The following is a 15449-nucleotide window of genomic DNA, read 5'->3' on the forward strand; positions in this document are numbered from 1 at the left end:
ATTAATTTCTTGAAAGCAAAACTTGAATAGTTCGTTGAAAAATTTAAAGTTTGCTTAAAATTGTTCTCACCCTCAGGCCATCCAATGTGTAGATGAGTTTGTTTCTTCATCAGAACAGATTTGGAGAAATGTAGCATTACATCACTTGCTCACCACTGGATCCTCTGCAGTGAATGGGTGCCGTCAGAATGAGAGTCCAAACAGCTGCTGAGCAAGTGATGCAATGCAACATTTCTCCAAATCTGTTCTGATGAAGAAACAAACTCATCTACACATTGGATGGCCTGAAGGTGAGTACATTTTTAAAAAAAATTCATTTTAGGTTGAACTATTCCTTTAAATATTTTTCCATTATCTTTAATTAATATTTCTTAGGAAAAAAAAGGCAATAAATACGTAAATTTATTTAAAATATTTGCACAAAAAAAGAAAGACAGGAAGTGATGGTGTCAAGGTGTGGATTATTTGTTCTTATCCATTATTCATGAATCAAAAAAGTGAAACATGATACCATCCTATGAGTAAATGATGAAAGACAACACATTTGTCCTTCTTCAGCCTTTATTTTCCATGTTGCTCAGTGGAAATTATGCATAAATACACATAAACACTGTCAAACATGTGAATGACTTGATGCCACCTTGGTAAACAGCTAAAAGTCCAGTACAAAGACAGGCACATGTCTTTCCAGAGACTAATCTGTAACAAATGTACAAATATTTGAATTACAAAAAGGCAGCTGAACTGGTTTGGAGGGTATAAAATTGTAGTAGATAGATATAAATAAAACCCAATATGTTGCCCGAGTCTGATGACGATTATGCATTCAAGGTGTTTGTCAAATGATGCTTGTTTTTGGAAGTGTGGCTGATGTGGCACATCGAGACTGGGCTCTTGCATTAGCTTCCTCCTCCATTCACGCATCTAGAAACTCATCTAAATGGGACAACATGTAGACTAGAGGAGGTGTGATTATGCAAAGAGAGTGTGTTACATTCAGGGCCAACAGAAATACAAAAAAATTCAAAAACAAAGAACGTGATATCCAAACAAGCACATAGTAAATACATCACGCATACACGGCTGTGTCACAGTTCACCTAGAGGGGCTGATTGGGGTTTCAATGTCTTTCGGTGTTATATTTTTCAGTAGGGCTTTGTCAGCCATTACCATCCAAGATAAAGAGAAAGATGAGCAAAATCCTGGATATGATCAGCTGAGAAATAATACTAGACCAAGTTATGAAAACATCTGTGTCCTCAATGATCCCAAATTTTAAAATGTGCGTTTATAGGTCACTCTAAAGCTCCAGTGGTACATCAAGTGCGGCTCCATGCAGTGTAGAGATATTACATTTTATTTTATTTTTTTACGACTCATAATTCCACTTCATTTCGATTCACAGCCACAAATATTTAAGACGGCTTATTTGAATTACATCTAAAGACTGTCGTTTGTGAAAACACAATGAAACATTTGTTTTAAAAATACATTAGTGCTCACTTTAAGGCTTTTAAGTACAAACTGGCATCTCTCTCTCTCACGCGCGCGCGCACGCGCACGCATGCAAACAATCATTCACGCAATCACTCGCACGATGTGCTAAGAAAACAAACTAGGGACTACATGACTCCCAGTTGCCCTACGCGACCAAGCATATGATTACATCATCTATTTAGTAGCAATGTGCGACTAGGTCTGTACTAAAAAGGACAGATACAACCATTTTACTGAGAATGGTGATCGCGTGCTGAACGCTTGTTCTGGGTTAATATGTGTGGTTTACGAGAAGGTATCAAACTTAAGGGTTGAGGTACCTTCTTTTTCTGCAGATATGCGTCCTTACATTAGGATTTACCATAGTCCATTTTTTCCCATGGCTCAAATTGTTTCACCACAGTAACAGAGTTAAAGTAACAATGTAGTTTACAAGACGGCCAGGCTGAACCGGGATGTGCTGGCCTGTGGTGAGTTGGCGATCGGTAGTGTCTGAGGGATGCTGGGATGTCATCTCCGAATCATATCCTGCCTATCTCGTGGTCCTTCTCCTCAAGCAGATGAATGAGCTGACCGAAACTCTCCTTCACCACGTCCATGTTGTCCACCGTGCTGCCCTCCAGAATCCAGCTCTTGCCTCGTGCCAGAGGTTCCAGCTCAAAGTATTTCTTTATCTATGTGATAAAGAAAGAAAGCTTAATTTGGTGGAGACATCTTACACTAATTTAAGAGTTTTAATCCAGTTTAATTCTGATGGGTCGAGAACCACATGAACAAACCAATGCTAAATGCAAAACAGAGTGCAAATTTAGAAAATAGATTTAATGGAATAATAAAATGCCAAATATTTTGTTGTTGATGTCAAAGGTGGTGCATCTAATTAAACTTAAATGTAAATGCATTGGTTACTTGGTAGAAGCTAGTTAAATTAGACAGATGCCAACATGGATAGGTTCTGTGATGTCCTTAAAAACCATGAACCGAACTACACAAAATATGACTCAGATTACATTAAACACTAGGGGTGCATCATATATTGGTGCAGTTATTGACCAATATTTAGGATTTTTTAAACTAACTCTCACTTTAATAACACCATTTAATTTTTAGCAAAATTAATATCCACCTTCATACTGATGCCTAAATTCACTTGTAGACTGATTTTAATTTTTAGTGTTAAAATTGTTTTTTAGTTTGACAAAACTTATCAGTTATCGATTATAACATGACAATAATTATCAATTAAGCAAGAATTTTAATATCAGTGCACCCAGCTTTGTAACAAGCACAATGTGCAATGTAGTAAATTATTAGCTGCTGTGAGTATGAAACTGTATAGATATTAAAATTGTCAATATTGCTGGTTCTACACTGTTTATAGTATTTGAAAAAAACTATAATGTTTCCTATAATTTTTGGTTTTGGATCACCATGTGATGTCCAATGTAAAATCTGTTCTGTCATGACAACTCTCGGAGGGATTGGGATGGTAATGTACATGACAATGTTAATGTATTTGGTCTTGGCGGAATAGATCTGCTACGCTGCTGCTGCGGCAGAGCAAGTACCGAGACTTGCTACTGCCAATACATACACAACATGCTGCTGTGAGCATGTAAGAAATATTGCTGCTGGAAATATAACACACATGAAATAACCCCCAGATAGCATACATGAATCACCTCGTAGCAGATCTATACAGGTGGAGCTGGGGAAGGTGGAGGGTTTCTGAAGCAAGCTGCAACTGCTATGGCAAGCCCTAGTCATATATTTGAATGTTGAGCAGCGAGCTCACTGGCTACCGATACAGGAGAGAACCAATCAGCAGTGCCATGTGATAATGATGTCATTAGGTCAGATTGAGTTAGACCTATCGGACTGCGCCATCTAGAGTTCCATGCCAGAACTCTGTATTTATCCTGAACTGCTTCTGTAATTAACCTCATTTACAAATGAGACATGAATCAAATCTGCAAAGCAATAGCTTACATCCTGACAAACACTGGAGTTAGCATGAAAGGCTAGTTAACAACACTGCTAGCATGTGTTGACTTACAATTTTTATCTGGGTAATTATCTAACTAATATAATAGCATTGTCCTGAAAATCCATCCTGAGATCAGACTGTTGGTTTGTAGATTTAAACAAGAGTTTTCAACAAACATTTGGCTGGGGTGGTTATTTTGGAACAAGTTTCCCCCATTGACCAATAATAGCGCAGGATAAATTGTATCTGTAAATATTCAGCCGGTAAACGAGTTCCAAAATGAAACAACTAGATCTTTATTCTACTGAAGTTAGAACATATGAGGTCTCAGCCAAGAAATTCCAATGTATTAGCCAGGGGAATATGAGGACAAACTTGTAGTACTAGCGCCAGTCCTTTTCAGTGGGGCAGAAATGGGAGGGGAGACAGGAATGCGCGTACTCCCCTGATCAGCGTTTGCTACGGTAGATGATGGTTTTGAGGAAAACTTGAGGTAACAGGAGAGAAAAATGCAAAAAAAAAAAAAATTTCAGCCCTATGATTAGCAAACATGACAATCACAAAGACTTGAGGGACAGTAATATCACAGTATTGATCGCAGCATTACATGATATAAAGGAAGGTTTTTCTGATTATAAGCAGCTCTGTGTTTTCAGAATTTCCAAGGCAACAATAGAAAGCAACAAACGCAAACATTTCAACAAGAGCTATTTCCAAGCTTGAAGCCCTTCAGGAAAGATCTACAACCATCTTATTGAAAATTAAAACAGCCAGGTGTACCATGTACAGTGATCCTAAAAGACATCTGGAAAATTCTGGATACAAAAACACTTAATATGTCTGAATGTCATCACATTCGATTCTCAACACTTTCTGAGCTATTGTTGTTTCCTATCAGAGTAACCACAGGTGGAGTTCTCCACTTTAACTGTTAACATGTTCTACCAAGTATTCAAATACTCAAAATATTGAAGTTTTGCTAATTTTTCTGTAAAATAAATGACAATGTGTAATATTTTTTGTTATAAATTGCAAAGAAATCTATTAATGCGGCTTAAATTTGGGGTCATTGTATGTTTTACTAAAACAGTAATAACTTCAAGGGATAACAAAATTGGGCCCAATTTATGGACATAATATTTATAAAATATCTTATTTTGTGTGCACAGAGGAAAGTCATACAGGTTTAAAATGTGTAAATGATGACAGAATTATCATTTTAGGTTGAACTAGCATGATGCCAGAAAAACCTTGACCTTCGCATGAACAACAGCACAAACAACACATCCAAAAATGTCCCTGTCAAAGTGATTTCTCCCCTCCAGCTCCTAATTTTTGATCTCTGACCTCGGGGGGCTTAAAGAAGCCCAGAATAAATATAGAGTAAGCCACTAGCACAGGTGTGAAAAGTGAAGGCTGAAAGGCTAAATCATTTCAAATGCTGCACTCACATTATTCCTGACACAAAAGAAACACACTATTTTCCTCTTGTTTCTGGAAGCTGGCCCGTCTCGTCATCTGATTGGCTCAGCCCCAAACCTCCCCGCTGTGGAGAGAGACCACTCCACCAGGAGCACTTCGTCAAGCCTGGCCTCTGACTCCACATTTAAGTTGAAATATATGGCATCAGTGTCACATCTAGGAAAACACTGAGCTTAACTGACAGCCAGCGGGAAGGGGCCAAAAAAGCTGTTGGAATTTTTTACTTCCCTTTGAGAGTGCAACGAGAGAGAAAAAAAATTAAACAATCAAACAAAACATCCTTTGAGCCAAATCTTTCCTATTATGCCAAGAATGTTGATTAAGATTTCCCTGTCTGGGACTTCACTGCTACAAAATTACACAATCCTGCTGCTACGTAGAGCAAGAACAAACTTGGAATGCAAAGCCATATTTGTCTATTGTTTCACAGTGAAACCTATCCAGACTTAAAAAAGCAAATGTAACATTTGCAGAAGACAGGAGGTTTAGGATGGTCTGCCAGTGACATTCATGAGAAGTACTTAAAAAAGATGATACAGATTGATACAGAGTGCTGGTATGTCTGACGACAGCTGATGCAGCAGAATGTGTTTCATCTCTAAATTGCACAATAGGCAAAAGAGATGGGTCAGAATGAACAACTCTGGCTGGTGCTTATTCCTTGTTCACACGCATATGGAAATTTCTGAAAAAGCATTTTTCGTCTTATGTTTCATGAAAAAGTCTTGTCCACACCAACAGCATCATGCAATAACACAAAAACACCATCACACTAGCATGCCAGGCCAGTAGTTGGCAATATTGTGCTATAAAGATTTTATGTAAAAAAAAAATTTTTTAAACACACACTTAAAGGTAGGGTAGGTGATTTGGTTTAAAGTCTCTTCACATCCCAAAAGCAATCCCTAAGTTAAGTGATTAAGTTAACTTAATAATCACTTAACTTAGCTTCTGGTCTGCCCGTGCACGTTCATGTGTTTTGGAGGGGGCGTGGCTTTGGACAGTGATTATGCAGGGAGGGTGGGATCTTGCTTTCAAAGCTTGCATGCTATTCATAGTTTTCACGTGACGTCACACCCTTACAGGAATGCCCACATGGAGGGCAAAATATGGCTTTCCTCCACTCACCGGCAGTTATTTTTACGAGGTTTGCATTAAGTACCGGTAGTAATGTAGTAAGACAGTGATATTTAAAGGCCAAATTCAGTACACATCTTATTGATGATGCAGACTTTGTACAGGCAAGCAAGATGAACCCAGAATATAAACGCAATGTGCAAAGTTTCACATTACATATCTTCCCATAGAAAACCATTATAATGAAGACGCTTAACCATTTAGTGCATTGCGTTCATTTTCCGGGCGCATTTGCTTGCCTGTATAAAGCACGCATCATCAATACGGTGTGTACTGAATTTGATCTTTTAGTGTCACTGTTTTAAAGGCACTTTAAGTGTTTTCACATTAAAGGTTTTAGAATGTACCACTGTTTTTAGTGATTGAAAATCATTTTCACAAAACTTTCATGTCCCCCAGAATATTTTGTCATATGAATATCTGAGCAAGCAATATGTCAAAAGAAAGAACAGAGCCTCTGCTTTTAAACAAACAAACAAAAAGCACTTTATTCTAGCTTCATGCATTCGTGCTCATTCGTGGGTAAGTTTAATAAAAAAAGCAAAATTTTGAACAAAAAGCTGAGAAAATCGAGTTCAGAATGATGATCAAAACATAATTGGAGTAGATCGCTTTCATAAATATGGAAGCATATAGGTAGCGATTTGGGGGTGTCATACATAAACACCCCCAAGGCTTGCACAGTCCTATATCACTTCCTGGATCGAGGAATTTCATTTGGTAATGTTAGGCAGTTTTGATTTATATGCGGTTTAATGTTTGACGCATTATTTTACAAATGCATCTGCTTACATACGCGATAGCTTGTTTCTGCTTCTTCACCATGTTTTGATTCAAGGATTTAAAGGGATAGTTCACCCAAAAATTCTGTCATTGATTACTCACCCTCATGAAGTTTCAAACCCATAAGACCTTCGTTCATCTTCGGAACACAAATTAAGATATTTTTGATGGAATCTGAGAGCTGTCTAACCCTGCATAGACAGCAACGCAACTGAAATGTTCCCAAGTCCAGAAACGCAGCAAGGAGATCTGTAAAATAATCCATGTGACATCAGTGGTTCATCTGCAATTATACGAAGCCACGAGAACATTTTTTGTCGTAAAAGAAAAAAAAAAACGACTATATTCAACAATTCGTCTCCTTCGCATCACCCTGTAGCGCCTTTTTTGAGAGTATCTGCTGGACGTAAATGACTTATGACGCGGAGGAGACGAATTGTTGAATAAAGTCTTTTTTTTTTTTTTTGCGCACAAAGAGTATTCCCGTAGCTTCGTAAAATTATGGTTGAGTGAGACACTTTTCTTTTATGGATGGGCGCTTTTTATTTAACTTCTTTTGGACTGATGCATGCAACTCCCGCTGAGTGGCATTAAACAGCTTGAAAGATCAAAGACAATTTTTAATATAACTCGGACTGGATTCGTCTGAAAGAAGAAAGTCATATACACATAGGATGACTTGAGGGTGAGTAATTTATGGGCTAATTTTCATTTTTGGGTGAACTAACCCTTTAATATTCTTTCAGAAGATGTGTAATAGTGCCTCCTACCGTATAACAGTGGAAACAGAGAAAGCTGGAAAATTCCGTCAATGGTGGAGAAAGAGTTAAGAACGTTTGGGAAACTGATGTATAAACTATAACTGATGTAGTATATGCATCCTCCTCCGTATAGTGGTATGATCATTAAACAATTGTAGGCTAACATGTAAACATCATCGCTGACAGCTGACCACAAAAAATTAATCAGCATTCTGCTATTGTGGTCAGAATCCTTCCTGTCCAATTCAACACATTTTTCTAAACAACTGTTGCCATGCAAAAATGGTGCTCATGGTATATTACGAAATCTGTTTCACCTGTTCATGCACATCAAAGAAACGGCATTTTGAATAGTGTTTTCAAAAATCAGATTTCAGTGAAATAAAAGGTTGTTTACATGTGGATGGGAAGCCACAACTCAACGTTGCTAAAAAAAATCTATGTGTTTTGAATGGGATTTTAATAAATGTGCTGTTAGCTCAGCCATTTGTTTAAAAGCAGAGGCAATTATGTCCTGCCAATCAAAGGCTGGTGAAAAACTCAAACGATAAGGTAAGGAAAGGAAAGGAAAGGAAATGGTAAGGATCTCTAATGTGGCTCAGGTGAAATCTAAATTGTGATTTGCAGAATGAAAAACAACAGTAAAATTCTGAATAAGTTATATAAATAAAACATTTGGCAAAAAGTTGACATTAAAATTAAAAGGCAGATCTCTGAATAGTATCTGTGGATGTTCTAAGAAACCAGATATCGGTATCAGCACACAAATGTGATTACACAAATTTTAGCATGGATACCCAACTGAGAAACCTTGGGCAAGCCCAAGATGAAGCTAACCTCAGGACATGTGCAAGGCTCTCATGGCGCCAACTAAATCTGCACACTCTTCAAGCCAGATTGGCTTTTACACCTGGTTTACTGCAGATCTTTCTCTTCATGACAAGTTTGGATGAAGCCTTTCCGGGGTCAGTGGGATAAACCCTTATTGGAGACAAGCCGTGACTAAATCACTTTGTCAGAGACCTGACTACCGATGCCCCTGCACAAAGTCAGAAGCTCACAGGTTCCAGGTCAGGGGCCGTGAACAAGTCTCTTGGCCTATGCGCTTTCATAGTGTGTTTGCCTGGTCACAGGGCAGATTTACAGTAACTCAATTTACCTAAAGCTTGACGGTTCACATCTGGATTTGCAACATGATAAAAAGGAGCTGGGCTTGAGCTAATTAACTGCAGCATTGCAAAACCGCAAGGTCTCTTATTGGTCAAACTATCCAACCGCCAATCAGTTGTCCTCTTGCCCTGTGCGTTTGTGTGGACTGACCTTCACTTGAGGAACTCACCCCCAAAGAAAGAACATATGCACACAGACGCACCGCCTAAGGCACTGACAGGTGACCTGCTGGCAAGCCCAAACTATGATCAACAAATACATCTGATATCCATCAGACTCTGAACTTCTTACACTTAACCACACACACAGAACCACCTGCAGCCCTGCTGCCCAAAAAGGGAGAAATTATCCAATGGAAGTACTAATTTCTTGAGCATACTGCAAATGTTACCATTGGGAGAGTCGTTTCGAGGATCATGTCACAATGAGTTTCTAAAGATAGATATGCGTAAGCATTGTGATATTCATCAGTTTCGAAGACAAAAACATGAAGAGGTTTTAGGTCCAAAGATGGAGTTGAAGCAGACAGCTATAGAGAAACAGTGGAATGAACACCTCCTCCCCCAAATACTGAGACTGTGTCCAGTTGTTTTGTGAAGCTCTAGTTTCTGTTATTCATGTGTTAAATCAGGTTCATTCCACAGCAAACCACAGCAGTTTCATGGGCTCCTTCTATTCACATGCTAGAGGCTGCACTCCCTTTTTGAAGAGATTTCCTCATATTAATAAATGGAACAGTATTTCATGCAGGGCAACGAAGGCCCTGTCACTGGGGATTCCTCAGTGAAGAAACATTCTTGACAAAGTAGCTCAGAACAAGAGCTTCAGCCAAAATCGTGTTCAAGTTTCAAAACAAAAAGTGCTGGCCAAGCAACACGGGTATAACATGTGCATGTATTAAAGGTGTATACATGTGCGTTATGTATTTCTCAATCTCTCTTGACAGCAACGTCTTTGCAAATCTAGAACATGAACAAAGAGACAAAGCTGCAAAAGACAGATAGTTTATGCAGTCAGATGTGGAACAGAACAAAATCTATTGTGATCACTGGATCTCTGCACCTGAGATGAAAAAGCACCATCTGCTCCGATGTCATGACCGTCCCCCCCTGCCCCCCAAACAATAACTTCCCGTCGTCATGACTAGTGTTGGTCGGCTCTTATGTAAGCATGTGTTTGAGTTACGGTGATGACTGAAGTGAAGTTCAGAGTTCTCATAACTCACCGAGTCTGGCTCCAGAACATTAGGAACATATTAAAAGGAGCTGAACCTGCCCCCCTGGATATCTTCAACAACACTTTACCTAAACATAATCCCAACTGGGAGCCCCAGGCCATATCAGTGGTGATTCATCGACAAAAATTCAATCCTTGATACTACCCCTACAGACAGTCAGCCATATGTTATTTCCCTTTCCTTTACACGTTCACACCCTTCTAGCATGACATGCTCAAAAGCAAATGTTAGGCAAGGCTTGCTGTTCAGACTCCCAAGACTGCAAATCAAATTGGTTCAAAATACCTAATTGTAACTGTTGCTCATGAGAGAATTGATCCAATTAGAGTGGATGTTGCAGGCCAAATGGGGTCTGCAAAGGTAAAAATGGTCTTTTACAAGATGAGCAATCTGGTGCAACCTTTCCACATATTGGACGGATGCCCATTCTTGAACCACTGCGGGTTAGAAAAACTGGTTGCGGACTGGCCCTAAAAGCTTGCCAGTCTAGAACCAGAAGCCTACTATGTCAGGGAACAGGGTGCGTAAAAATTTGTTAATCACCAAGTTTTCTGAAAAACAACAGTTTGGCTAGCTAGCTACCACATTAAAATTTGCAGTGAGGAGTAGTTCTAAACTCTACAACAGCAAAAAAACTCTACAAGAACTTCAGCTCATGGAACTCTCCTAGCAAGCTGATAATATGATTCATGTGTGTTAAATAAGAGAGACATACAAAATCTGCAGAGTGCTGGATTCCCAGGACCAGGACTAAAAACTACTGTCGTACATACAAGGGCTATCCGGAAAGTATCCAGCCATGTAATATGAAAAATAGAGATTTTATCGTAGAAAATACAAGATACAAGAAACATTATACATAGGACAATGACGCCTCAGTCCCCTTCAAAGGAGATTTTAGTTTTGGGAAAAGCCAGAAGTTGCAGGGCGCCAAATCTGGGCTGTAGGGGGGCTGAGTCACCTGGGTGATTTGATGTTTCGGCAAAATACTCTGCACGAGATGTGATGCATAGGTGGGTACATTGTCGTGATGAAGCTGCCAATCACTTGCCCATAGCTGCGGTTGTTTTCATCGTATTGCATCTCTCATTTCGTACTTTTTAATATTACGTGGCTGGATACTTTCCAGACAGCCCTCGTAGTTTGAAGAGAAATCAGAGAACTTGCAAAAGATTTAAAAGAGACTGATGAGGAGATACGCCAAGTAATGCTAAATGTTGACTCAAGCTGAATGTTAAACCTTCAATCAGACATCAGCATTCAGTGCTCAAGTCATTCGAAACCCAGACACGGCCAAGAACCAGCACTATCTCCGAGGTAAAGCAGTGTGGGTTGATTATGGGGCACTGCGTTCTGCTAAAAAGATGGCTTGTGATGCTCACACACATGGTGGTGTCTTAGACACATCCCCTAAATCTCCTCGGTCAATGCTTCCATTGCAGCACTGTCTTGCTTGCTTGTTCTTTGGTTTGTGTGCTGTAATCTCGATACAGCACATTGTCCAAAAAACACACAATTGGACTGCAAGAATTTGGATACTTCAACTGCATAGTCTATCCATGATCCATGACCATACGGTCTTCAAGCAGACAGCTGTTTGTTGTTCAGACACTGGGCACAGCCACGAGACAGAAGTACTCCATGTGGCAGCACCAGTGACCTTTCTCAGCAGAATGCCCTGAGTCAGGCTGCCAGCCGAGCCACACAATAACGTCTGGACAGCATGTTTCTTTCGAGGCCAGACAGAATATAGAGTCCACCCAGCCAGACAGTTCTACCACAGTTCAGTCTCCTTCAGGCACACAAGATGGCCTTTGTCTTCATGTCTCAAACACATCTTTCAGGACGAGGAACAATTCCTCCTCCCAAAAAACATTCAATTGATGGCGCCTGATGGCAATGAGGACTTTTCTAAGATTTTCTTCGCCCATTTTCTCCAATGTATTTCAGAGATTAACAACAAACCACTCAGGACCACTTACATAAAGTGCCTTAAGGTATGTTGTACATCTTATTGCTCAATGTTGGTCAACACGTTGAGATTCAATTCCATTGTAAAGCTAAATTAATTTGGCGAGAAAGCAATGTCCAAGAATGAGAGTATCCTTGAGCAAGCAGGGTGTGTGAGTATCGAAAATGAGAAAAGCAAATCAAGGGGGTCAGTGAGGACATGAGAGAAGCAGGTAAGCCAAACACCAAATATGTCTGCTTTCCAGCTCTCTCTGTAAGGAAAGCGATGTAAAATGGTACCTGCATGCATTAGTGAAGAGGACCCGAAGACATCTGTCCTCTGAAACAGGTCCAGTTCTGGAGCTTGGGGTCTGTGTACGTCTCCCACTCATGTTGGTTCTGTGTGCATCCATCTCTATCAGTCATAACTTTATTAGAGCCAGATGTTACGGGTGCCCTGTCTACTTCCAGAGCCATGGTAATTTTATTATTACTCTAAATCACGACCCAGTGAGATCAGCCACAGGAGAAGGGGAGGGGGTTTGGGTCATGCAGGGGAAAACCGGGCGGTTCTTTTAAAGGCAAGACATTGACCCCTTCCATTACCACATGGGGGGAGCTGCTTCCAAAGAGCAGATGGGGAGACGGGGGCAGTAAATTACACCGGTGACTATGACTCTGCAGGGTAGAGTTTCAACTGCCAAGCCCTTACATTTGAGGACCATAGAGCTTCAGGGTTACCATATATCAAAGATACAAAAGTTTCTCTTAAGCATGAGGAAGGGATTTAAAAAGTACACACACACACACCTGTAATGATCAACACTAGATTGCTGGTTTGAAACAAAGTCAACATTTCTTTAGAATTGTAAGACTGGCTTAGAAAAGCATCTTCGCTTTATCTAAATCAAATTAGACGCATGCCAATAAGGACAGGTTATGCAATCTCCAAAATAATGAGCAAAACTATGCAAAGAAATCTGACAATATTAAATATACACGTGCCTTGCAACAAGGATGAAATATTTATAGTTACTTTAGAATATAAAGCTTAAAAACTTGGCTTGAAATAGAAACCCTATTTTCAATTCATGCATGTTTCTTTTTTGACCTTGAAATTTTCAATCTAAATCACTTCTGTTATGCTGAAACTTTAACATTTTTGCTCATGAATATTAATTACATGATATGGTGTCTGCCTCACAGTCATAACTGATTTGGCAAATGTAGAAAAACAGTCGCTAGTCATAGAAGGATTGCAGCTTACTACTTTTGCATTTGCTCAGCCTACTGCTGACGCAAAAAGCTTAGGCTTTAAGTCATCGATATACATGGTTGGCTACTTTCTTCTTCACAATGTTGCCAAGCAAAACAGAACTCTTAAAATATAATGATTATTTTTCAAAAAGTTGAGTGGAGGGAGTCTGTTCCAGCTCAAAGTACTGCATAAAGACAAGCTTGTTGAGTTTTATTTGGTAATATAAAAAATTATCATTAATAAATATATGAATACATTTCAATGTTTGACATTTTTGTATACTTTTGTACAAACTATTTCAATACTGTGGATTACCACTTCATGACCTTCATTGGCTTCAAGAGCCACTGGTCTAAATCATGGGGTTCATTACGCTCCAGTATCTTGGCATAATCAAAATGAGAACAAAGATAGAGAGAGGGAAGGAAGGAGCAAAAATGAACAGCACCAATCTTTCCCACAGAAAGTAACATGAGAGACTGAGGAAGGGGTGTAAAGCCAGACAGACACCCAGACAGCAGAGTGAGTGTGTGTGTGTGCATGTCGTATGAGGGAGAATGGTGTTTCTCCTGCTGATCAGACACCAGCCTTGGCACCCAGTGCTGAAAACTATGCCAATGTCGGCTGAGCAAATTCCGAGCTCCCAAGCAAAACAACAAACGGCTCTGTTGTTCGGACCCAGATTGCTGTGTGACCACAAAGGACACAGATTCCAGGTCTGTACTGACTGAACTAAGCCGCTCTCTCACATCACTCTTGGATCTTGGATCTAGTCTTGTGTTAACATGCTAACTGAATGGTACTAACTGGCTTTTCTCTTCTAGATCTTCATCAATTTTGTCTTGTCACAACTTTTCTCTGTCCATTTGGCTCTGGACTTTCAACAGTCCAATGATATGATGACAGATTTCCAAATCTGCCGAAAAAAAGAAACATGATGAAAAGAGATGATCCTTTTTAAATCTCATTCATCAAAATATGCTTTGAATAGCTTGTCCCCTTAAGCAACCTTAATTGCAGCCTCAGGTCAACTTGGCACAATTTCGCACACAAGAAGGAGAGAATTATACGTTATTTTTCATGTGGTTGTTGAGACAGTTGTGCATTGGTTTGTTCAATTTCAGTACAATAGGTCCCCACTGCCACATTTTTAATCATTCTCACACTCAAACATTTCAACAGGTCCTAAATGTACTTCTTTGTCTCATCTTCACAAAGCACAGAGGAAAACATAGTAATAAATCTAGCAGTCAACACAAATGGGTTCCCTTGAAATTCAAATTTTTTCAGACATACAAATCACAACCTTCTCCTGCGTCATATCGTATGCAAAACAGAAATTTTACACTTGACCAATTTCAATCCAAACACAGTTGGGCGAAATGGAGTCTCAAGCTAAGTGCTCTTAACCATGCATGTTGCTGAGTGATATACAAAAATATTTTCAAATTTGACTAGTCATTGGGTTGTCTGAATCAATTAGTCAACTAGTCCCATCTAGTGCAACATGGCTAAAAATGATTAAAGATATAAACATTTAAATCCTGATAAACTGGTCAACTTCAATAATCAACTATATGGTTGTAGGACGAATAGTTAGTCATCCTGCTCAACCCTAATCCAACAAAAAACTATGCTTAATCATCTGTGCTGTTGTTATACTGATGCTTCACTTACGAGCTCACATTTCTGCATGCCGAAGACCAGATGGTCATTGGTCACATCACTGCACATGGGCTGAATGTGTGTCCTTCATTTGGACTTAATCTCATAACAGTAACCTACTGTATAAATCAAAGTATTTATGTGCAAATGTCAACAGACAAACTACAGTAAAAGCAAGCAAGGCTCAAACTCTGAATGAAGAACAAGACAAAGCTGTCTTATGTCCTGTCACCAGTCTGTAGCCTCCTCATGTAGAGCCAGATGACTCTGAAAAATGGATGGGCTTACTACATGGGATCCAGAAGCAGAAAATCAGGTGATGTAACCAGTCATAGGGAAACCTGCAGAAATCGGTCACACTAGATCTCTTGAAGCTGGGGTTCAGGGACTTCCAGGGGCTTGCAAAGGGGAGTTAGGTGGTTTGTGGAATAGCTGCGATAAAACAAATGCAATGTTTCTTACCAGCTAGAAAAATAATAAAATAAAAAATATCCCCCCCCCCCCAAAAACTTAAATTAGATT

General features: G+C 39.5%; 1 protein-coding gene across 4 annotated transcripts in view; it reads right to left on the reverse strand.

Annotated features, from left to right (window-relative positions):
* Window positions 1-551: 551 nt before the first annotated feature.
* Window positions 552-15449, reverse strand: part of LOC107595536 (ADP-ribosylation factor-like protein 15) — a 42872-nt gene continuing 27974 nt past the window's right edge. For 3 of the 4 annotated variants that reach the window (XM_016285962.1, XM_016285963.1, XM_016285964.1), the window contains one exon: window positions 552-2171. In XM_016285962.1, the coding sequence (XP_016141448.1) occupies window positions 2019-2171 (153 nt within the window). In that variant the 3' untranslated portion in view covers window positions 552-2018. The remainder of the gene's footprint in view (window positions 2172-15449) is intronic. The other variant, XR_001610275.1, reaches the window with a different exon arrangement.

The sequence above is a fragment of the Sinocyclocheilus grahami genome, unplaced genomic scaffold, assembly GCF_001515645.1.
Source record: "Sinocyclocheilus grahami isolate Dianchi unplaced genomic scaffold, SAMN03320097.WGS_v1.1 scaffold204.1, whole genome shotgun sequence".
NCBI classification, from domain to species: domain Eukaryota; kingdom Metazoa; phylum Chordata; class Actinopteri; order Cypriniformes; family Cyprinidae; genus Sinocyclocheilus; species Sinocyclocheilus grahami.